The sequence below is a fragment of the Pongo abelii genome, chromosome 4 (assembly GCF_028885655.2).
Source record: "Pongo abelii isolate AG06213 chromosome 4, NHGRI_mPonAbe1-v2.0_pri, whole genome shotgun sequence".
NCBI lineage: Eukaryota > Metazoa > Chordata > Mammalia > Primates > Hominidae > Pongo > Pongo abelii.
The window spans coordinates 69,769,386-69,794,069 of record NC_071989.2 but is presented as its reverse complement, the minus strand read 5'-3'; the positions used below and the strand labels follow the sequence as shown (position 1 = coordinate 69,794,069).

Below are 24,684 nucleotides of genomic sequence, written 5' to 3'. Positions count from 1 at the left end.
ACATTTTGTAAGTAGTTCTGAGAATACTGGAATGGACATTGAAGGATTCTTGCTAGAAAGGAAGGAACTAATGTTCTAGAGCTTCTATGATGTTCCATCCTCATCACATAATTCATTATTTAACTCAACACCTGTAGGTGGAAATGGTAGTATCCTAGTTGTAAAGATTAGGAAATTAATAAAGCCAAAATAACTAACTTGTCCAAAGTAATCCAGGTAGTGGTAGAAGAGTCAGGATTTGAAATGAGGTCTTCATCTCTGAAGCCTATGCCAGACTGCCTCTATTTTCACAACATGAGGTTGATTTAGTTTATCAAATGTATTAGTAAATGAAAGAGTAAACACACAGAATAAGCAAGAAACATTTGGTGTAATCAACACGTTTATATTCACAAAGTTCTTGCAATGCATTAAGTACTATGTAATACGTATTAAATGATGAACTGTCTTCTTCAAGAAGTTCTTCTCAAATAAAGGAGGCAAGGGAAACATAACCTAAATACTTATATAAATATAGCAAAAGAGAGGTGGTTTCCTTTATCTATGAGTTAGAGAAAGCTACCTGAAATATAAGGGTTCTTTTTGTATATTTTGAAGAGAGGGGATTTGCATATATATGTTAGAGAATTTTATAACAAAGATGAGTAAAGCCCTTATTTTGGAATGTGTCAAAAATGATTTCTAGATTTAAAAAATGCATGCCATATTTGTTCTGTGAATGCATTTAAATTTGTAAGTTTTTTTTAAAGACTCAAGATGTTCAGTATAGAAAAATTGAAGGGAGGAGTGAATTTTAGTGTATAAGGAAGGAAAGCAAGTTCGTAATATCTGAATGCCTATAATAATAATGAGATGTTGCGGAGATGTACTCAGCACTATACTTCTTTCCTGTTAACCGACAGCAATTACTAGAAAGAGTTCTGGGTTTGCTGCTGGTGAAAACAATTTTAGATTTCACTAAATGGTGCTCATGGTTGAACTAGATGCTGTTGTCTGTGTCTTAAAGCTTCGTGACCCTAAACTTCTAATGGATAAGGAGATTGAATTATACTGCTTTATATGTTTATAAGAAATTTTGGTTTATGAAACATTTCTACTTCTGTGATGTCATTTAATCTTTATGATCTCCTCTGATCTTTACGACAATTCTATGAGGTAGACAGGGTACATATTTAATCCTCAGACACTTTCCCCTTTAAAATATCTAAACAAAACACCAAAAATGTTCTAGTTAAAGAAATCCTGTACTTACTGCTTCTGCCCATCTGAACAATTATGTAATATTATTTAAACCTAACTTAGTGGGTTCTATACAAATAAAAATTTATATTATGATAATTGTTTTGGATTATTTAATGAGAAAAGTGTTTGTCCTGTTGTAGCCCTTTAGCAGGAAAGGTTTCTCTGGCATGGAGCCTGTACATGGCTCCTGACTTGCTCTCATCACTGGTGCTAGCTTTGGTGGGTGGTTGAACTGGGAAGGTTTTCATGGCTCACAGGTAGAAATTCACTGGCTCAGTTGGTGGGGATTGAGATCTAACACGTAGGGACCATTTTGTTTTTATTCTCCTGCCTCTCTCATTCCTTTTTTTCTTTCCTTCTCTTTTTTCTGTTTTGTTTCTCCCTCTATGTGTGTCATTCTCATGTTTCAACTTCTCTTTTTCTTCCTCTTTCTCTCTTTCTATTCCTTTTCTCTCATACTTTCTTATTTTTCTGGCCTATTTCCAAAATACTGATTTTAATTTGAAACTAAAGTTTGTTATGTAGCTATCGCCAGATTTATTGAATAATGTTACTTTCACAGTTCTTAATGTAAAAAGCAGAGGAATCATACTACCCAGTTTTATGGCTTAGTATATAAAGCCACAGAAGTTAACACTATGGTGTTGGTGAAGTGATAGACATACAGATCAGTGGTACAGAATAGAGAGTCCAGAAACAGATAAATATAAATATGCCAATAGATTTTTTACAAAGATGTAAATTCTATTTAATGGGAAAAGATGAGTATTTTCAGCAAATTATGTTGGAATAATTGGGCATCCATCCATGCATATGCCAAAATAAAAAAAGAACCTCAACATAAACCTTATACTTCATACAAAAATTAGTGCAAAGTGGATCATAGATTTAAATATAAAACTATAGAACTTTTAGAAAAACAGGAGAAAAACCTTTGTTTTGGTATTAGGCAAAGAGTTTTTAGACATGACACTAAAAGCACCAAACATAAAGGAAAAATATGATAAATTGGATTTCATCAAAATGAACAATTTTTGCTCTGTGAAAGACATTGGATGAGAGGATGAGAGGACAAGCTACAGATGGGGAAAATATTTGCAAACCACATATGTGACAGTGGAGTGGTATCAAGAATATGTAAAGAACTCATCAACTCAACAGTAAGTAAACAAGCAATCCAATTAAAAAATGAGCAAAAGACTTGAAAAGACATATCACCAAAAGTATGCAGTTAGCAGATGGGCATTTGAAAAGATGTTTAATGTAGTATACATTAGGGTGATGCAAATTAAAGCCCTAGGGAGATAAAACTATGTGTCTATTAGTATGTTTAAAATAAAAATACTAATGATATCTAGTGCTAGTGAGGATGCAGTCACTGGAAATCTTATACATTGCTGTTGGACACCTAGATTGTTAGTCACTTTGGAAAAGTTAGTTTCTTTTAAAGTTAATAAGTACATTGACTATATGATTCAGCATTCCTACTCCTGGGTATTTATCCTAGAGAGACAAAAGCAATGTTTACACAAAAACTCGTAAGTGAATATTTATAGATTGCCAGTAACTGGAAATAACCTAAACATTCTTCCATGGGTGAATGGATAACTATTGTACATCCATACAATGTAGCACCGTTGGGTTGGAGAAGGGTGCGACTGTAAAGGGAGAGCAGGAAGGAGCGTTTTTGGGAGTAATGGAATAGTTCTGTTTCTTGATTTTGGTGGTAGATACACAAATGTATACATGTGTTAAACTTGATAGGGCTATACACCAAAAAAAAAAAATTTTTTTTTACCCTATGCTAATAACTTTCTTAAGCTAGAGATTTGCAAAACCTGTATTTGTACCTCCAGTGAAAGAAACTCAAATTTAAGTTGTTTGAGGGAGGTGGCCCTTAAGTCATTTTCTGTGGCCCTGGGAAAAATTCTTTCATCACTACCCAATAGGTCTTTTGGACCCGTTTTAGATACCTCACCTTTAAATTAATGGATGACTTCCTCCCTCTAGTGGACATCTTTTGTTTTTCTAGGAAAGCACAAAACTTGTTAGTGTGATTTTATTTTTCTTTTGTTTTTACTCATTTCATAGTCATGGGTTGTCGTCCTGTGATTAGTTGGATAAGTTCTTAGCCTTACTGGGCATTGGTTTTCTCAAATATAAACTGACAGGTCAACAAAGTGATACCCTGTCTTTACAAAAAGTTAAAAATTTAGTTAGGTGAAGTGGTGGCATGTACCATAGACCAAGCTACTCCAGAGGCTGAGTGGGGCAGATTGCTTGAGTCCCAGAGTTCAAGGGTGCAGTGAGCCATGATCATGCCACTGTACTTCAGCCTGGGTGACAGAGAGAGACCTTGTCTCATAAAAAAAAGAAAAAATAAAAAAGAAGAAAATGACGGGGAGGACTAGATCTTTAAGATCCTTTTTAGTTCTAAACTTTTATGTTTCCGGATATGGAGTACCTATCACATGTTTTCCAATCCGTGGCAGTGAAGGATCTAAAAAGGAAATATAACATGATTCTTTATCTGCCTGACTTTATAATCTCTTTTGAGAGTGTGTGTGTGTGTGTCTGTATGAAAAAGATTCTGCTACTTAGCAGAATCAAGACAATATTTAATTAATTACCTAAAATAGCCCATAACAAACAATCAGTTACACTGGCAGTCATTGGGTTGACGTATCTATTTTGTTTGACCAGCGTTGTGGTTTAGTCATTAAGTTTTTTCTATCGCCTTTTTATTTTTAAGTTTTGTATATTTTGTGAAGATAATACATTTATGTGGTTCAAAATTTACGAAGTGCAAAAGGGCATATGCAATGAAAAGCCTTCCTCACATATCCCTCCCCCAGCCACTCAGTTCTCTTTCTCATAGACACTTAACGTCATTAACTTCTAGCACAGTGTCTTAATACATTATGAACCAGAAAGTCTTTAGATGGGGCAAACTCACTCCAGTGGCCACATTCCCCACCATTTCCCTATAATATTATACCAGACTGTATCATTATTATGTTATCTGCCTGGCCATTGTAGGAATTGTGTCTGTGATCCAATTGGTGTGGACTGGAGTGTTTGGAACCTCATGGAACAGGAGGGAGATGGGGAGGAGAAGGAGAAAGAGAAGGGGAAGGAGACGGAGGAGGAGCAGGACTTCAGCCTGGGTCTGCTAAACAGGGCAGGATCTGGATAAAAAGAAGGGATGGGAAGGAAAAGGAAAGATGGCAAGATCAAGGCTGTCAGTCAAAAACACACAAATAAGCTTCCTGGGAGAAAAGGGAGGAGGATGACCCAGCTGGAACAGAAACCTTAGGTCAGGAAATCATGAGGGATACATTTGGTGGAATTTCTTACATTTCTGACTATGGAGTAGGGTTTTATTTCAAAAGGAGAAGTTATTAAAGCGAGGTATAGTGCCATGCACCTGTAGTCTTAGCTACTTAGGAGGCTGAAGCCAGAGGATTCCTTAAGCTCAGGATATTTTTTTTCATTATTATACTTTAAGTTCTAGGGTACATGTGTACAACATGTAGGTTTATTACATATGTATAGATGTGCCGTGTTGGTGTGCTACAGGATTTTTAAGGCCAGCCTGGGCAACATAGTGAGAACCTGTCTCAAAGAAAAAAAAAAAAAAAAAAAAAGGCCAGGCGCGGTGGCTGACGCCTGTAATCCCAGCACTTTGGGTGGCTGAGGCGGGCAGATCACGAGGTCAGGAGATCGAGACCATCCTGGCTAACACAGTGAAATCCCGTCTTTACTAAAAATACAAAAAAATTGTAGCTGGGCGTGGTGGCGGGTGCCTGTAGTCCCAGCTACTCGGGAGGCTGAGGCAGGAGAATGGCATGAACCCAGGAAGCAGAGCTTGCAGTGAGCCGAGATCGCGCCAGTGCATTCCAGCCTGGGCAACAGAGCAAGACTCCGTCTCAAAAAAAACAAAAAAGCAAAAAAACAAAAAGAAAAAAAGAAAAAAAAAAACAGAGAAGGCAGCTACTGTTAGTGTTTTGAGCAGTGATGGAGTCTTTGTTCTAGAACAGAGTTAATTGAATAATAGGGACAGAATAGATTGTAAGGCAGAGAAGCTGGTTGAGGCGTTTAAGGTAACTGGTGAAAGCGATATTGCCTAGATGAGAATGCTAGCTGTGGGGCTGAAAAGGAAGGAAGGACCTGTGTTTTATAGGCAAATTTCAGGCTGGACCCTGTAACTGCTCTGTATGTAGTCCATAAGCTTTGTTTGAAGTCTGATTTTTTTTTAAACAAAGTTTTAAACATATTGTTCATTAATCTGAAATTGCTATTTACATTTAGAATCTTTGTTAATGTTTAGCATCTGCTTACAGAGGCTTGGAATGTAACTGTAACTATTTTCAAGCCAGTGAACAGTTCTTCAAACACACCTGCATTGTTTAGTGGGTGTCTAAGTCTTTGTGATGGCTTTGTTCCTAGGTAATCTCTCAAGGATTTTGGAGTCCCTGGAGCTGGGTGACTGTCTCAGAGTCTGCACCCACATCTCCCACAAAGGTCAAGAATGAATGCCCAGGCTGTTGTGGGATAATGATGAAAAAAATATATAGGGACAACTTTGTTGCTGCCAGGCATTTCTTTTCTATTTCTGTTTCTTGCCAAACTTCTTTTCTATTTTGTGGGAATCCCCATTTGTGTGGGTGTTGGTGGGAGGCAGGGCCCTGTGCCCTACAGTGGAAGCCGACAGGGGTGAGACACTCCTGCTTCCTACCCCTGGCAGTGAGGGCTCAGGCATTTCTTCTCCTTGGCCATTTGTATGTTCCTCCTTAGCACTTTGCATCTTGAATGAGGCATGCAAAGGGGAAGGGACAGCTTAGAATCCTCCTGTGACAGAAGTGGTGGACTGCAGGAACAAGGACAGAAGTACACAGAGGCATCCAGAACTACTGGCAGTGGCTTTAGGACCAGATTGTTCCTGGAGCATGAACTCACTTGTGCTTCCTTCTATGTGTGCTGGGTGGCCTCCTTTTCCCCCTTTGTCTTATCCACCACCCCCATCCTGTTTCTCCAGCTCTCCAATTGATTTTGTGTTCTATTTGATATCTCCAAATTCCTTTATGGTTAAATCAGCCAGAATTTGTTTCTGTTCCTTACAGTTGCAACTAAGACCCAGATGGATATAACAAGCAATGGCTGTAGAGTGGGCAAGACTGGGGCAGCTTTTTGGGCCTAGGAAATAGCACAATGACTATTATGTGTTTGTGACTGCAACAGATTATTAGGTGTATGTGAAAGCAAAGCAACAGATCAGATTGATCTGTGGCAATCAGAGATATGGGGGATGGATTTGAGTTCAGGATCCTTTGTAGGCACCGAGGCACAGGAGCAGAGTCTATCAAGTATAAGTAGTAGGCCAGTTATATGTGGACCCAAGGTTCAAAGTTATGTATTAAGCTGTTAAGTCAAACTGATTCTGGGGTTATGTTATCACTGCCATCTTTGCAAAAGAACTAGTACATGTAGGTGTGTTAAATAGAATGTTGAAATATACTGCCCTGAGTCATAAAAGGTAATTCCTGATTATTGATAGACTTTTGTTTTATAATGTCCTTTTTTAGGCTTTTTGGTGATTAACTCATGATAATTTCAAATCCTTGGCTTATTCTTCTATCCTGATCCTTCATTTGGGGTCATAGTTCCTGCTGACTTCTTTATCCTTTCCCTTTATATTTATTTGTTTTAAACACTTGGTCTTACCAACTGGCCTTGAAATTTTTTTTTTTTTTTTAATATCCTTACCCAGGTTTTTTTGCTGAGAATTCATGATGCCTAGTTATTATCCACTAGTGTCCTTAACCTGTTTATTCCTGAGGTTGCAATTTTTTGAATTTTTGCAATCAGACCTTGGTAGTGACCTTGAGCAGTAGGATAGAGATGACTCCCACATGCTTAGCGTTCCAGTAATGGAACACTAGGCATAAATGAGTTTAAATGGGAAATGGAATAAAGGACTCCAGAAATATGAAAGGAGCACGGCTGACTGAAAGCTCCCAATTTACACAGAAGAGAACACTTTTGGAGAGAACAGGGATTGAACAAGAGTAGTTCTCAGATATTATTGACCTAGAAACAAAATAATAAATATCATATAGGCATTAATCAGTTCTAAACTATAACTTGCTGAGAAGAGTGGTAACTTGCCTTGAGATGTTGGTTGTTAAGACTAGGTTTATGAAAGTTGTTGAAAGCTGGGGTATACTATTCCCTGAATTTGTGGAGTTGACAAGCTCTCAAACTAGGAATGGGAGAGGCCCACCAAATGTTTCCTGTGAACATGAGGAAGCACAGTCAGCTTAAGCATTTTATGCAGCTAGTGCCCAGTCAGCATTTCCCCAGTCACTTGATTAACACTTCTTTTCCGGCTTCTTAGCTCAGTTTTGTGTTTTTGGGTCTCTGTTAATTAGATCCTCACATATGCTGCTTCTTCCAGTGCCCTCCGCTCCTCCTCCTTTCCTTTCTCAGGCATCATGGAGTTCCTGTTGTATGCCAGGCATGGTGCTAAACACTTTTGATCTATGCCCCTATCTATAGTTTAGTTAGAAAGACAAACAGATAAATTCGAATTTATTGTTTCAAATGCTGTAATGTGTGTGAATTCATTGTTATAGGAGGGCTGAGGAATTAACTCTGCTTGAATCAGTCAGAGAATAGTTTGCTTTAGAGGTGACACTTGAGTTTTGATGCATCAACAGGTGTGTGTCAGGGAAGGAAGGGAGAGAGGTTGGTCAGGGTGATCAAGGGGGTGGGAACCCAGTAAACAAGTTAGGTATTATTACACAGGCAGTTGTGGGAGATAAGGCTGTGAAAGAATTTGCCTTTTATCTCTGTGTCCTCAACACCCAGCATAATGCCCAGTATTTATTGACAAAGAAGTTCAAAGGTTAGTCAGTGAGTTCCCGTTGAAGGAGTTAAACAATAATCACTCCACCTCTGTTCCCTAGTTAAGGTTGCTCAGTCCTCCCCATATCAGTGAACTGCAGTTAAGTATAATGTGAGCTCAGTATAGAAGGACTGTAACAAACACAGGTTTAGAATGAGGCAGGCCTGGGGTCTAATCTCAGCTTTCAGTTACTACCATTCATATGATCTTAAGCAAAATGCTGACACTCTCTGAATCTCTGTGACCTCATCTACAAAGTAAGACTGCTAACATTTCTGTTTTTAGGATATACTGGTCACCAAGAATAGATGTAGGTATGACATGATTTGCCTCTGTGTCCCCACCCAAATCTCATGTTGAATTGTAATCCCCACATGTCAGGGGAGGGACCTGGCGGGAGGTGATTGGATCATGGGGGAGGATTTCCCCCTTTCTGTTCTTGTGATAGTGAGTTATCACAAGATCTGCTGGTTTAAAAGTGTGGCACTTTCCCCTTTGCACTCTTTCTTTCTCTCCTGCCACCTTGTGAAGAAGGTGCTTGCTTCTCCTTTGCCTTCTGCCATGAGTGTAAGTTTCCCGAGGCCTCCCCAGCCATGTGGAACTGTGAGTAAATTAAATCTCTTTTCTTTATAAATTACCCAGTCTCAGGTAGTTCTTTATACCGTGTGAAAACAGACGAATACAAGGTATTTACCAAGTCTACTGTAACTTGTGCTCAAATTGAATGAGCCAGTTGTTGGGGATACAGTGGGAACATGACAGACAGGCTTTTTACCCTGGTGAAGCCTATACAACAAGCAAGTAAGTATTCCTTTATCTCTGTATCCACCAGAACCAGGTCAGCAAACTTGTTCTGAAAAGGGCCAGATAGTGAATATTTCCAGGTCATATAACCTCTGTCAGAATTGCTTAACTGCAGTTGTAGGGAGAAAGCAGCCATACACAGTGTGTCAATGAATGGGCATGGCTGTGTTCCACCAGTAAGACTTTACATCTAATAAAGCAAGTGGTGGGATTTGGCTCGCAGGGCATAGTTGCTAGACTCTAAGTTTCTTGAGGGCAAAGACTTGTTTATTCTTGTATCTTTGTTACCTATTGGTGTCTGATATGTGGCAGGTACTTACATTGTTTGCACTGATCTGAATTCATTACACATAGATAAGTACAGACTAATAGGAGACTCCATTAATTCAGGTCCTCTGAGAAGAGAATCAGATGCCAAGAGGGAACTAGATGTGCAAGAGATTTAATGCCAGGGGTTGGGGTGGGGCACCAGGAAAGGATGAATGGGGAAGGAACAGGAGGCGATGGAGTGAGCCTATAGGCTGTGATGAAGGCCTGACCTCAGGGAAAGCAGAGGGGAAAGAATTGGGTAGGAAGAGCTAAGACCACATGCTGCAGTTCTGAAAATTTCCCCAGGCTGATGGGGAGTTCCCAAGCAAAGGATGCTGTTAGAGGAGTCTTAGGTCTTCTGGAAGGATTATCTTGGCTCATTACCTTGCTGTGCTCCTTGGTGGGCTGGAAGCAGCCTGGGGAAGTGTGAAAGGTAGAGCAGCTGGGAGCTGTTGGCTTCTTGGAGGGAGATGTGAGCTGTGCACCCCTGTGGCCAGCACAGTCCATTTCTTGTGCTTCACAGATCCGCTTGCCCACACATGTTGGTGCTTACTTCCTGAGTGGAAACCTAGAAGATGGAAATTACTAGGAAGACTATAGCCCCTATTGTTGCAGTTGGTTTCATGGCTGCAGCTGGTACTCATTCTCTCCCTCCTTGACTCTTCATTCTCAGTCCCGTTACTGTCAGCCATCACCTTGGCAGGACTTGGGTGCCTTACCTGGTAGTGTGACCCAAAACTTCATTCCTAAAGATCTAGACCCATGGTAATCATGCACTTTTTGAGCTAATGTTTCTGTACAAACCCATTCACAGTTACAGTGGGACAAGGAAGTACCAGGAAGTGCCATGTAGATCTCCAGGAAGTGCCACAGGTATTTCTCCCTGCCCCTATTATGTAAATGCAACTCTCCTGCCTGCTGATCAGGATCCATGACCTCTGCCAAGATAGTGATTCCTTTTCTCTTCTCACCTGCTGCTCCCTGGCCACAAGGAGTCCAAAGTACCCTTACTATGTCCCCTGTCAAGAATATGTCCCTTTGAGGGACAAGACTGCTAATTGCAGAGCCCAGGGTTATGGAGATGGGAAGCACAGGGAGGGATGGTAAGTAGGGCCACTCCTGCTTCCACCCTCTGGTTCCCAGTACATGTATTCTTCCTAGGGGGATACAATGCCATATAGAGTCCTCTGACTTAATTCATATACCATTCCATTCTACATGTGTAGCTTGTCTCCAGTGAAATCAGGTAATGTGAGTCCTCCAACTTTGTTATTTTTCAGAATTGTTTGGGTTATTCTAGTTCTTTTTCTTTTTCATATACATTTTAGAACCAACTTGTTTATTCCTATAAAAATTCTTGCTGGGATTTTGTGTGAAATCATAATATTTAGGTGCTTAATCTCTCAGCAGTTTTTTTGTAGCTTTGACTATATAGATCCTGAACATATTTTGTTATTTTTTATTTTTTTGAGACGGAGTCTCGCTCTGTCGCCCAGGCTGGAGTGCAGTGGCGCCATCTCAGCTCACTGCAAGCTCCGCCTCCCTGGGTTCACGCCATTCTCCTGCATTAGCCTCCTGAGTAGCTGGGACTACAGGCGCCTGCCACCACGCCCGGCTAATTTTTTGTATTTTTAGTGGAGACGGGGTTTTACTGAGTTAGCCAGGGTGGTCTTGATCTCTTGACCTCGTGATCTGCCTGCCTTGGCTTCCCAAAGTGCTGGGATTACAGGCGTGAGCCACTGCGCCTTGCCTGTTATATTTATATCTAAGTAGTTCATGTTTTTTGGTGCAATAATCACCCCACGTATTTCTGGGGTGATTATTTTGGTGCAGTTTTCACCCCACCTATTGTGGGGTTTGGTGCAATAATCACCCCACTTATTGTGGGGTTGTGCTATTTTAAGTGGTTGTAGTTTTTCTTGTAAATCTTGTATATGTATGTGTTTTTAAGTCATAGATATTTTATAGATTTTTTTCTGTTGCAAATGGAATTTATTTTCTAAATAACTATTGTTAATTTAAGGTAGGAGTGTCTTTCAGATAAGCTCACCTCTCTCCTTAAAAATGCTCACTTGATCCTTTACTTACAATGGAATCTTTATTCATGTGGAATAAGGAAAGATTTCTGAGTTTGGATTTTAAAGCCTTCCTTAGTTTGGTTTCCAACTTCATCTCCCATTCTCCTTTCCTCAAACACTTTATGTTCCTGACACACTTTCAGAAAGTATTGTGAAATGTAATCATTAGCAGTTTTTCAGCATTTAGGTGATATATACCACTAATGGGCTCAAGAAATATGTTGAATGGGTTTACAGAGCACAGCAAAACCCTGCAAATTGCTATGGTTTTGCATAACTCAAGGATTTCTGGGAAATAGTAGTCTCAGAAAGACCAGCCCATATAATAAACAATATCTGGCTGTGTTTTTTTGTATTGTTGTTTGCTTTTTGTTTTTGGGTACAAAGTCTGTAAGCTAGTAAGGCAAGGAGGCAGGCTGGCCAAAGCTGTTGATGTTGCAAATTTCTACTGATGCTTCCACAGTGTATAGTTAAACTCTTAAAAGGGCTTTAAATCATTGAGAGAGCTGTCATTTATCAAGTTTATTAAGATTTATAACTATGTTTCTTTGTGGTTTAGATGACTTAGAATAATTTTATTGATTTATTAGGTAATAAATCCTAATTTTTTTTACAAGTAAATTCACCAAAGGATAGTTCTGGTATGGATTATTTTTAAATTGCTTTTCTCCAGCCAATATTTGGCAGTGGTGGTGGCACTAGGAGACCTGCTTGTTTGGTTGGACAATTAGTTGTGGCCAGTAACTTTTCTGGCCTTAATTTCTTCAGCGTACAAATGTGTAGTTTGTTCTAGATGTTTTCTAAGGGAGTTTATAATTCTGGAATCCATGATCATGTTAGGATTAAATTTACAGTTTTTAAAGCAAAATGAAATTTAGCCCACTAGAGGGAGCTCTGCTGTTTTTAAATGTTCTCAGTTTTATTGAGAAAGACATCCTTCATAAAAGAACATATGCTAATTTTTATTTCAGTAGCAGAAAATATTTGATATTGACTTAAACTTTTGCCAATTTGATGTGTGCGAAATTCTGTTTCATGATGTTATTTTGAATTTCCTTGATTACTGATGAGGTTGAGTATATTTTTATGCTTATTCACCATTCCTAATTCCACATCTGGAAATGCCTGGTTCATGTGTTTTGCTTTTCTCCACAGAAGTTTTTTCTTATAGATTCATTGTGGTTTAAAAAAATGTATTCTGGGCCGGGCATGGTGGCCCATTATATTGAATGGCTACATAAAAAAATCTGAAAGACCACAAATAGGCAATCTAAGGTCACACCTCAAGGAACTAGAGAAAGAAGAACAAACCAAAATCCAGCAGAAGAAAAGAAATAACAAAGATCAGAGCAGAACTAAATGAAATTGAAACAAAAAAATACAAATGATAACGAAACAAAAAGCTGGTTCTTTGGAAAGATAAACAAAATCAATAGACCATTAGTAAGATTAACCAAGAAAAGGGAGACGATCCAAATAAGCTCAATTAGAAACAAAATGGGAAATATTACAACTGATACCACATAAATACAAAAGATCATTCAAGGCTACTAGGAACACTTTAATGTGCACAAACTAGAAAACCTAGAGGAGATGTATAAATTTCTGAAAATATATAGCCCTCCTAGATAAAACCAGGAAGAAATAGAAACTCTGAACAGACCAATGGCAAGCAGTGAGATTCAAATGGTAAGAAAAAAATAGCCAGCAACAACAAAAAGTCTAGGACCAGAAGGATTCACAGCTGAATTCTATCAGATATTCAAGGAAGAATTGGTACCAATCCTATTGACGCTATTTCAAAATATAGAGAAAGAGGGAATCCTCCCTAAATCATTCTAGGAAGCCATTATCACCCTGATATCAAACCAGGAAAGGATATAACAAAAAAAGAAAACTATAGACCAATATCCCTGATGAACATAGATACAAAAATCCTCAACAAAATACTACCTAACCGAATCCAACAGCATATCAAAAAGGTAATCCACCATGGTCAATTGGGTTTCATACCAGGGATGCAGGGATGGTTTAACAGCTGCAAGTGAATAAATGTGATATACCACATAAACAGAACTAAAAACAAAAATGATCATCCCAATAGACACAGAAAGAGCATTTGACAAAATCCAGCATCACTTTATGATTGAAATCTTCAGCAAAATCAGCCTAGAGGGGATGTACCTTAAGGTAATAAAAGCCATCTATGACATACCCACAGCCAACATTATACTGAACAGGGAAAAGTTGAAAGCATTCCCCCTGAGAACCGGAAAAAGACAAGGATACTGACTTTCACCACTTCTGTTCAACATAGTACTGGAAGTCCTAGTCGGAGCAATCAGACAAGAGAAAGAAATAAAGGCATCCAAATTGGTAAAGCGGAAGTCAAACTGTCACTGTTTCTTGATATGATCGTATACATAGAAAACCTTAAAGACTCATCCAGAAAGCTCCTGGAACTGATCAATGAATTCATTAAAGTTTCAGGATACAAAATTAATGTACACAAATCAGTAGCACTGCTATACCCCAACAGTGACCAAGCTGAGAATCAAATCAATAACTCAATTCCTTTTACAATAGTACCCCCCGCCAAAAAAAAAAGAAAAAAAAAACACCAAAAAACTTAGGGAATATACCTAATTGAGAAGGGGAAAGACCTCTACAAAGAAAACTACAAAACACTGCTGAAAGAAATCATAGATGACACAAACAAATGGAAACACATTCCATGCTCACGGATGGGTAGAATTAACATTGTAAAAATGACTGTACTACCAAAAGCAATCTACAAATTCAATGCAATTCCCATTAATATACCACCATCATTCTTCACAGAACTAGTAAAAACAATCCTAAAATTTATGTGGAACCAAAAAAGAGCCCACATAGCCAAAGCAAGGCTAAGCAAAAAGAACAAATCTGGAAGTATTACATTGCCTGACTTCAAGCTATGCTATAAACCTATAGTCACCAAAACAGCATGGTATTGGTGTGAAAATAGGCACATAGAGCAATGGAACAGAATAGAGAACCCAGAAATAAAGTGAAATACTTACAGCCAACTGATCTTCAACAAAGCAAAGAAAAACATAAAGTGGGGAAAGGACACCCTATTCAACAAATGGTGCTGGGATAATTGTCAAGCCACATGTAGGAAAATGAATCTGGATCCTCATCTCTTACCTTATGCAAAAATCAACTCAAGACGGATTAAAGACTTAAATATAAGACCTGAAATCATAAAAATTGCAGAACATCGGAAAAACCCTTCTAGATATTGGCTTAGACAAAGACTTCATGACCAAAAACCCAAAAGCAAATGCAACAAAAACAAAGACAAATAAATAAATAGATGGGACTTAATTAAACTAAAAAGCTTCTGTATAGCAAAAGAAATAATCAGCAGAGTAAACAAACAACCCACAGAGTAGGAGAAAAATGTTCACAAAGTATGCACCCAACAAAGGACTAATATCCACAATCTACAAGGAACTCAATCAAACCAGCAAGATAAAAACAAACAATCCTATCAAAAAGCGGGCTAAGGACATGAGTAGACAATTCTCAAAAAAAGATATGCGAATGGCCCACAAACACATGAAAAAATGGTCAACATTACTAATGATCAGGGAAATGCAAATCAAAACCACAATGTGATACCACCATACTCCTGCAAGAATGACCATTAAAAATAAAAAAGATGTTGATATGGATGTGGCAAAAAAGGAATATGTTTAGACTGCTGGTGGGAATGTAAACTAGTACAACTGTGGAAAACAGTGTGGAGATTTCTTAAAGAACTTAAAGTAAATCTGCCATTTGATCCAGCAATCCCACAACTGGGTATTGACCCAGAGGAAAGGAAGTCATTATATGAAAAAGACACTTGCACACACATGTTTATAGCAGCACAATTTGCAGTTGCAAAAATATGGAACCAGCCCAAATGCCCATTAATCAATGAGTGGATAAAGAAAATGTGGTGTATATATATATATATATATATATATATACACACCATAGAATACTACTCCACCATAAAAAGGAACAAAATAATGACATTTGCAGCAATCTGGATGAAATTGGAGACCATTATTCTAAGTGAAGTAGCTCAGGAATGAAAAACCAAACATTGTGTGTCCTCACTTATAAGTGGGAGCTAAGCTATGAGGATGCAAAGGCATAAGAATGATATGATAGACTTTGGGGACTTGGGGAATGGGTGGGAGGGTGATGAAGGATAAAAGACTATACATTGGTTACAGTGTACACTGCTCGGGTGATGGGTGCACCAAAATCTCAGAAATCATCACTGAAGAACTTATTCATGTAACCAAACATGACCTGTCCCTCAAAACTTATTGAAATAATAAATAAATAAAAAGCATTCTACAAAAAAGAAACCTTAAAAACTGAGTTCCTAGCCATGATGGGATAGGGGGTTGGACAAGCCTCAATATGTCCCTTCCTTAGTAACCTTTAACCAGATTTCTTTCCCAAGGAATAAACAGAAACCAGCTTTGGAAAACAAGAAACAGATGACTCATTGCTTTATCATCTTAAGCCAATCATCTGAGGCTGTGACTGGACTCTTCCTACTTTTTTTGCAATTTCACAATATATCCCTTGCTAAAAACTGACCACCATCTCCAGACCAGTTTTGGCTGACTGGTGGAGGATACACGGTGATGATTTTGTGTCCTCTGCTTCATCTTTTGACATCAGTGGGCTGAAAACTCCATCTTCAGATCATGCTAATGCCACCATTTTTTGAACATGCAACCCATGAAAGGTGCATGAAGCTCAATTGCACATGTGCATATTTCTCCTTTCATAAATATTCATGACTCTTCCTTTAGCTTATTAAATATGCATATTTGGCTACCTCGCTCAGCATAAATTCCTGTTCCCTTTACCCCTCCCTCAAAGTGCTTGCTCTCAGCTGCTGCTGGAGGCTTTGCTTCCCAACCTGTGGGATGGCCAGCCTACAGGCTGAAACCCTTTATGAGAAATAAAGCTCTTCTTTTCACATTTATCCACCTCATCACTCTTAACTTGGCACAATCCACACCTGGTTATTGCAGCTGTTATAAAAGAAACCAGTTGTCATTTTCATCATTCATCCTGGGAAATTTGTTCGCCAGATCCATCTTTTCTAGTTTCCCTATTACCACAGGTGACAGTTTTACTGAAATTTATGCCACTGTGCAACACAGATTTTTTTCTCCACCTTCCATACTGTTTCACAACAACTTCCTTACTGTTCTTTCAGCCTCTATTAAGAAGTCCATCTGAGGCCCTTCATGCATCCGTTTCACTGCCCGATCCTGTTGCAGATACCACAAATTTCTTTTCTAGTTACCTGTTGTGTAATAAAACTATGTCAAACTTAGTGGATTAAAATAACCATTGTAGTTTTTTTTTTTTTTTTTTTTTTTTTAGATGGAGTCTTGCTCTGTTGCCCAGGCTGAAGTGGTGCAGTGGTGCAATCTCAGCTCACTGCAACCTCCGCCTCCCGGGTTCAGGCAATTCTCCTGTCTTTGCCTCCCGAGTAGCTGGAATTACAGGCACATGCCGCCATGCGCGGCTAATTTTTGTATTTTTAGTAGAGACGGGATTTCACGATGTTGGCCAGGCTGGTCTCGAATTCCTGACCTCAGGCAATCCACCCACCTTGGTCTCCCAAAGTGCTGGAATTACAGGTGTGAGCCACTGTGCCGGCCCATTGTAGTTTTTACATAATTGTGTGGATCAGGAATTTTGGAAGGTTGCTTAGGTGGGCATCAGCTTCGGCTGCTGAGGCTGGAGAATCCACCTCCAGGAATATTTGTTTATTTGCAGATCTGGAATTTTGGTGCTCCTTTACCTCAGTTTATTTCCTTGCAATATCTCATCTTCTAGGGCGTCTTCCTGTTGCTTAGGCATTTGACAACATGGTGGGCTCACGGTAGTCATACTTCTTATAAGATGGCTGGTTTCCAAGAGGGAGCTTCATAATAATGAGTTATACAAGAGTGAGAGTTTCAAGAGGCAGGAAGAGAGTTCTAGCCATTTAGGCTAGTGCTTCTGCTTTATTGTATTTATTAAAGCAATTAGACAGGGCTCACCTAGACTTGAAGAGGGTAGAGAAAGACATTCTATCTCTTGATACAGTAGTGGCAAGATCATATTGCAAAAGAGCATATGGTTAGGAGGTATGATTGTAAACACCTTTGGAAATATGGCAGGCTGAACTGGGATGCAGTTTCATTTTTCCCAAATGGATAACCAGTTGGCTCGGTACTATTTATTGAACAGTCCATACTTTCCCATTGATCTGTAATGTCTGCTGTATCATAAATCATGTTTCTAAAGAGTAGTGTTTGTTTTGAATTCTCTTTGTCTAGGCCCATGATTCGCAACCGGGGGCCATTTTGCAGAAGACATTTGACAATGTCTGGAGAAATGTTTTGTTGTCACAACAGGTGTGTGTGTTTTGTGTAGGGTGCTACTCACATCCAGTGAGTAGAGGCCAGGGATGCTTTGCACTTAGCAGCATCCCCCAGTGCACAGGACAGCTCCCCACAACAAAGAACTATCCGGCCCTAAATGTCAACAATGCGGAGCTCGAGGAACTATGGTCTCTGCCATCAGTATTGCCCTATTATGTTAGCCTTGATATCTGATAGGACAAGTCACCTCACTTTGTTTTTCTTCTTTAAGAATGTCTTATTTTTGGGCCTTTGCATTTTCATATAAATTTTAGAATCAGTTGATCATGTTTCTTATTTTTTTACTTTAGAGATGGGGTCTCGCTTTATTGCCCAGGCTGGTCTCGAACTCCTGACTTCAAGTGATCCTCTCATCTCAGCTTCCCGAATAGCTGGGACTACAAGTGTAAGCCACCGTGCCTGGCTTGGAATAAGTTTATGATGTTTCCTAAATATTTTTATATTAATATTTTTATTAAATTTTCATTGTAACTATGTATCTTCATGGGGGAAAATTAACATTGTATGATATGGAATCTTATTCACCAAGCTGAGCACAGCGGCAACTACTTGTAATCCCAGCTACTTGGGAGGCTGAAACAGGACAGGAGGATTGCTTGAGCCTGAGTTTAAGAAAGAATCTTATTCACCAGCATAATATAGCTATCAATTTAGTTCTTCTTTAATGTCTTTCAATAAAATTTTATAGTTTTCTTTCTTTTTAGGGGGGCACACTGTCTTTTTTTTGCATAAAAATTTTATAATTTTCTTAATAAAAGGCTTGCAAATCCTTTGTGTAAGATGGTTTGTTCTCTTGGCCAGTTGTGAGGCTTTTAAATTAGTTGCTTTCCTCTTTTGAGCCTTAATTTCTCTGAGTGAAAAATGTGGCATTTGAACTGGATCATCTTTAACAGGTGAAATATTACATTATTAAAATATTAGGATTAAATTGCTAACTTTCAATGCCCGAAATAGAAGTACTCCACTGGAGGGAGCTCTTCTGCATTTTTTCTCAGACAAAGTTGTCAGACTGCTGTGAAAATAGATAGCACACCTTCTATTGGTAACTGCAGATATTACTGACAGCAAAGATCTCATCTTCTCAGTGTGGAGGAAAAAAGTGATTTCCTGGTATTTCTTCAATCACAGTTTTGCACATAACAAATTGTGCTTTGGTCTTTGGAAGATACTACTTTTTTTCTGGTTATGGGAATATAAGAAGCATCTTTTTGAACTTAGGAGAAAATTTATGGGTCTTCCAATTTAATTCCTTCATTTGACAAATAAATAAATTATTATTTAGAGAGACTTATACTTTCCAAAAGACACATAGATAGTTTGTGAGAAAGCCCGGAATTCAGGTCCAAAAATTTTTATGCCATAGTTGAGGGAATGAAGTGGGAGAGTAAACAGAGGGCATTAGTGGTGGGATGGGAGTAGGGATTGTGTTTAGTTTTGAATGAACTGAGAAGTGGGCAATCTGTGAACTCCGGGAATTACATTCAATATCCTACCTGTATGTGAGCATATGTGCACATACACATGCATAAATGCTGTACTTTGTCTGGAAATGGGCATTTGTTGGGATTGTTGACTTGTAGGAAACAAAATTGGACTTTTATAAGCCACCCTTTATTTATAAAGAAAGATGCTTTGGCTATAGAGATTCATTTAGTTTATATTTTGGAATCTTTTGGGAACACCTGCCTTGGTAACTTGATTCCCAAACTTTAAGCTATCTTTAACTTAATTTAGTGATTTCCAGAACTCTCTTTTTTTAAGTGACCCAAAACTGATGTTTAAAATAGTTATTGGATATTCTTTTCAGAAAAGATGAAATGCAACTTTTCTCCACTAGTCATTCCTTTTCAAATCTATTGCGACTGTTTTTGAAATGTTTCTCTATTTGAAGATGAGAAATTATAGTTTTCCTCAACCTTCAGAAGTTCATACTTGGGACATATTCCTGCAAGAAAAGACAGATTAACAAGAGAAAAATAAGCAAGTTTGTTAATGTGTGCAGTGCACATCCCGTGGGAGAAAAATAACTAGATGCAGTGCCTTAGAGTCCCAGCTTATATGGTCTTCAACAAAGAGCAATAAATTTTAGAGAAGCATCAGGACACATGAAAGCAGTTTAAGTCTTCCAAAGGCAGGAAGGTGTGGGAAGGTAAATTTATGGGGAAACTAATAAAGTCTGCTTAGATGTCTCTGGTGCAGTCTCTAAGCTGATAAAGGTTGTAAAGGAGAATTTACATACTGTTTTGGGGCAGGAAAGAGGGAAAGATAGACCTTTTGTCTTCATATTAATAATACTCCTGCTCTTAGGCAAACAGAGGAAAGACAAAGCACTTTTCTGTATTTGCTTCAAATGGCCTTTAGCCCCAAAAAATTATGTCAAAGAGGAATATTTTGAGGTGACACATTCTGTTTCCTTCAGTACTCTTGTTGGTGAGTCTCCGGATTCACCTTCATATAAACTTCCCTTGAACACTATAGATATTTTATAATTCTTTATTTCTGCATTTGCTTTGAGATAAGGTCTTTAGTTATTTGTATGATTTTTTTCTATGGATAACATGGGTAAGATTTTTAAGCTGTTATTTTGGCTTAAGTAAATAAAAAGTCAAAATAAAAGTCAGCAACCCACTGCCTTTTATGTCAACATTAAGAACTAGAGTTCTTACATTGCTTTTGCAGTGCAATGTAATGCATTGTATCCTTTTCTAACAAGCCTACAGAAAAAGATTATCTGATAAAAAATATGTATTCAATCACCTTTCTTTTCTTTATCAGGTATGGTATAGAGCAGTTTAAGTAATTAAAATTTATGTAATTATTGTATAAATATTGTACAAATTATTGTATAAATTTTCAGGTACACAAAAGTGGAGACTATTGTTAAAATATCTGTGTCTCCCACTGACTTCAGTAATAGAGAATTTCTTCTTGGGTTTTAGATTTCCTCCTTCTTCACCCCTGAAACCATATCCAAAGAAGCCCCCATACCAAAAGGATGTTATTAAATTTCCAGAATGGAATGATCCCCCACCAGGCACTTCACAAGAGAGCATCCCAGTGAGGCCAGTTGTGATGGTAAGTGCCATGACTGAAAGACGGAGGGGCTGGCAGCAGGGAGAATCATCCATAAACTCCTAGGGTTGGTCTTTCTGTGGTCCTTTATGAACAATAGTTTAAAGGTACTTTAAAACAGAATCGTACCTGCCAACAGCTGGGAGACCAGTAACAAAGAAAGAATGACTTTTGCAGTTTTTCACTCTTGCATGTAAATAGTTGTTGTACTGTTTTGTTTAGGGCAGCAGTCCCCAACCTTTTTGGCACCAGCGATTGGTTTCATGGAAGACAATTTCTCCACAGACCAGGGCTGCTGGGGTGGGGGTGGGGGTGGTTTTGGGATGATTCAAGTGCATTACATTTATTGTGCATTTTATTTATATTATTATTACATTTTAATATATAATGAGATAATTATGCTACTCACCATAATGTAGAATCAGTGGGAGCCCTGAGCTTGTTTTCCTGTAACTAGATGGTCCCATCTGGGGATGATGGGAGACAGTGACAGATCATCAGGCATTAGATTCTCATAAGGAGCACACAACTTAGATCCCCCAGATGCACAGTTCACAAGAAGGTTCACGCTCCTATGAGAATCTAATGCGGCTGATCTGACAGGAGGTGGAACTCAGGCAGTATGTGAACAACAGGGAGCTGCTGTAAATTCAGTGAAGCTTCACTCACTTGCCCAACGCTCACCTCCTGCTGTGCAGTCTGGTTCCTTATAGGCTATGGACTGATACCAGTCCGTGGCCTGTGGGTTGAGGACCCCTGGTTCAGGGATTCACAATAAGAAGAAAATGCTACATGTTCAGTACAGATGCAACCATCCATTTTTTTCCTCTGAATATTTTCAATCTGTGGTTGGTTGAATCCACAGATGCAGAACCCATAAATATAAAGGGTCAACTGTATATGGCAGCTGTTCTTATATGTTCAGACTGAGCAGGTTTCTGTTAAAACTCTCTTGTAATCCCCTTTTCCAGTACGTTCTATAACTTATTACTCTTCTTCCTTTTTGTCTCTTCCTCCTAAACTTTGTTATTATTGCCAGTTGAGGGTAAGAAGGTTAGGGTGTGGAATATTGTGTAATAACCCCTGACCAAATATATAAACAAAGGTAGATTCTTCTAGTCTTGGAAAACCGAAGCTCATTGTAGAATTGACTGTCTCTTTTTTTCACATTTTTTCCTTAAAATATCCCCAGTAGAAGACCACCAGGACTGAAGTGTAATGCTAAAAAGCAAACAACAAAAAAATTTCTGTTCCTTTTGCCATCTTCAGCTGTCCTTGTGGAGCCATTTGCAGATGGCTAAGATTTGGGGGCTACTTTCGAACATTGCACTTACTTGATATTTGCTTATAAAAAATACAGTCCTCAAAAGTAATACATTTTAATTCCATTGTCAATAATCAGTCTGTACAGTGTATGAATTTAGATATGTATTCCTTAATTTTGAATGAATAAAATTTTATTTCACTGCTATTTCACTGATTAGTTGAAACGTCCACAGGAAAAATTAGCTAGTTAATGCCATACTTATTGCCATAGCTCTTTTGTAATTCATGAATATTCATTTATAATGTGACCTAGTCTTAAGAATCACTCTTTACTTCTCTGAGGTCTATGTAAAGAAAGTTAGTTTATATTTCTAATTATTACTTTAAATCAAGTTGCAAGTAACCAAATCAAAGACATTTCTCATAAAAATCACACCACCTTATATTGAAATATTTATTCACTCTCTTTCTACTCTTTCTCCTTCCCTCCCTTCTTACATCCCCCCTCCATTAGAATTCTGAGATGTGGTACAAGCGTCACAGTATTGCAATTGGAGAGGTGCCAGCTTGCCGTCTTGTCCACCGCAGACAGCTGACAGAGGCCAATGTAGAAGAGATATGGAAGTCTATGACATTATCATAGTATGTACATTTGATATTAATGAGAAATTTTAGAGATATTGTTTCCCATTTTGCTACTTCTTCACTCTCTGCATATTTAATTTTCTGAAATTATATATAAAAATCTCAACTTTGCATTATTTGCAGTTGTGATCAGCAAACATAGTTTAACTGAATTCTGGGGTTATCTCCTGCTATTTATATAATAGTTAAGTTAGGAGTTTAAAAGTTCTTAAGAGTAATAAGACACATAATAGAAAATTTGGTCTCCTAGATACTGATGTACTGTATGTATAAAGTTAACAATCATATACAGCAAAATTTTGTTTCTCATGAAGATATGCTAATATTAGTTTCTTATCATTGGATAAGTTAGTTTTTGTGTTGTAGTATTTTTACTTACAAAATTACTTTCTTGTCATTTGGGGTGTTACTAAATCTGTGAGGCAAAATATTAATAGCAAAAGGATATCTTTTACATTTGTTTTATTGTACTCCAATTTCTACCCTTTTTGCCCCACAAAGATTGGGTGCAATGCATGAAAATAAAGCATTATAAAGATTGATTTTTTGTAGTACCAGGTTTTTGAGTAAATATAATATTAAAGACAGAACTAATTAATATAATTACTTATCTTTTAGCTTACAGAAAATTCTTGGCCTGGATTCCTTAGAAGAAGTTTTAGACATCAAACTTGTTAATTCGAAGTTCATCATCCATAATGTATATAGTGTTAGCAAGCAGGGAGTTGTTATTCTTGATGACAAGTCAAGTAAGTGCATAAATATAATTTTGTTACTTATTGACATAATATATTGGCTGCATAGGTCCATCAGCTCCTATCTGACCCTTCCCTAAACCCTGAATAAGTTTGTTCCTTCATTACATATATTCTTTCTAATACCTTTTAACAAATTGTTTGGAATAAGGGAATGTCATAGGAAGATGAGTATCTAGGAATGAGAGCCTCAGCAAAATCCATCCAGAAGCTAGTTCAGTGTTAGCCACCTTGCGCATTAAGTGGTTGCGTATTCCCAGGGAAATCTCTGAAATGTGAGAATATTCAAGACATAACTAAGAGTTAGAGTCAGTTTTCAAGTGGGCCCTGGGGTCTGACTGCATTTAGAATTCTCACGTTTTTGTTTTGGTTTCTCTGTGTTAGATTTTCTGGAATAGTCTTGGTTCTTTTTAATAAGGTAGTTTTTGAAATGTTGACATTGCTTTAATTTTTTATATTTCCTACCCTAGACCAGTTTACAAATCAGAAAAAACAAACAAACAAACAAAAGAACCATATAACAGCCACCTAACATGGTTTTTGATTTGTAAAAATGTGGTTAGGGTACTGATAGTGGACCACAGTCCCCACACTGATTTTAAATCTTTCTGTGGATAAGGACCAGATTTGGATGGGCTCATTGATTTGTTCTTCCTTTAATTCAAACCCTCGATGCTGGGAATTGCCTGGAACTTGATGATCTTTGGATGTGGGAAGATGGCATAATACTTTTTGACTTTTTAAAAATATGATTAAATTTAGGGCTGGAGGCTCCTGGGAAGCAGACAGAATGTAGCAGAATAGCCTGAGCAGTGGTGAGAGGGGAAGAGATTTTTCTATACCATGTTTCCTGACAGGAGCAGAACCTGTCTTCAGACCTGAAACACTTCTCCTTTTATAGTCCCTATATGAGGAATGGAGGACAATGAGAGACAAATAAGTTTGTGGTGACTTTATGAGTTTTGAGGTTAATATCAACATATAAAATTAAGTTCCATAGAATGAGGGGGAGAGTGCAGCCTTTGAAATACATCTAAAATTCTTCCACATTCCCTGAGTGTAGCAAATTAATACTTTTAGTTATCAATTAGATGATCAATCATCTTTCA

General features: G+C 38.1%; 1 protein-coding gene across 4 annotated transcripts in view; it reads left to right on the top strand.

The window, feature by feature from the left end:
* Positions 1 to 24,684, top strand: part of DEPDC1B (DEP domain containing 1B) — a 106,238-nt gene that overhangs the window by 26,429 nt on the left and 55,125 nt on the right. For all 4 annotated transcript variants that reach the window (XM_003776602.4, XM_054555591.1, XM_054555589.1 and 1 more), the window contains exons 3-5: positions 20,777 to 20,912; positions 22,690 to 22,817; positions 23,439 to 23,569. In XM_003776602.4, the coding sequence (XP_003776650.2) occupies positions 20,777 to 20,912; positions 22,690 to 22,817; positions 23,439 to 23,569 (395 nt within the window). The remainder of the gene's footprint in view (positions 1 to 20,776; positions 20,913 to 22,689; positions 22,818 to 23,438; positions 23,570 to 24,684) is intronic.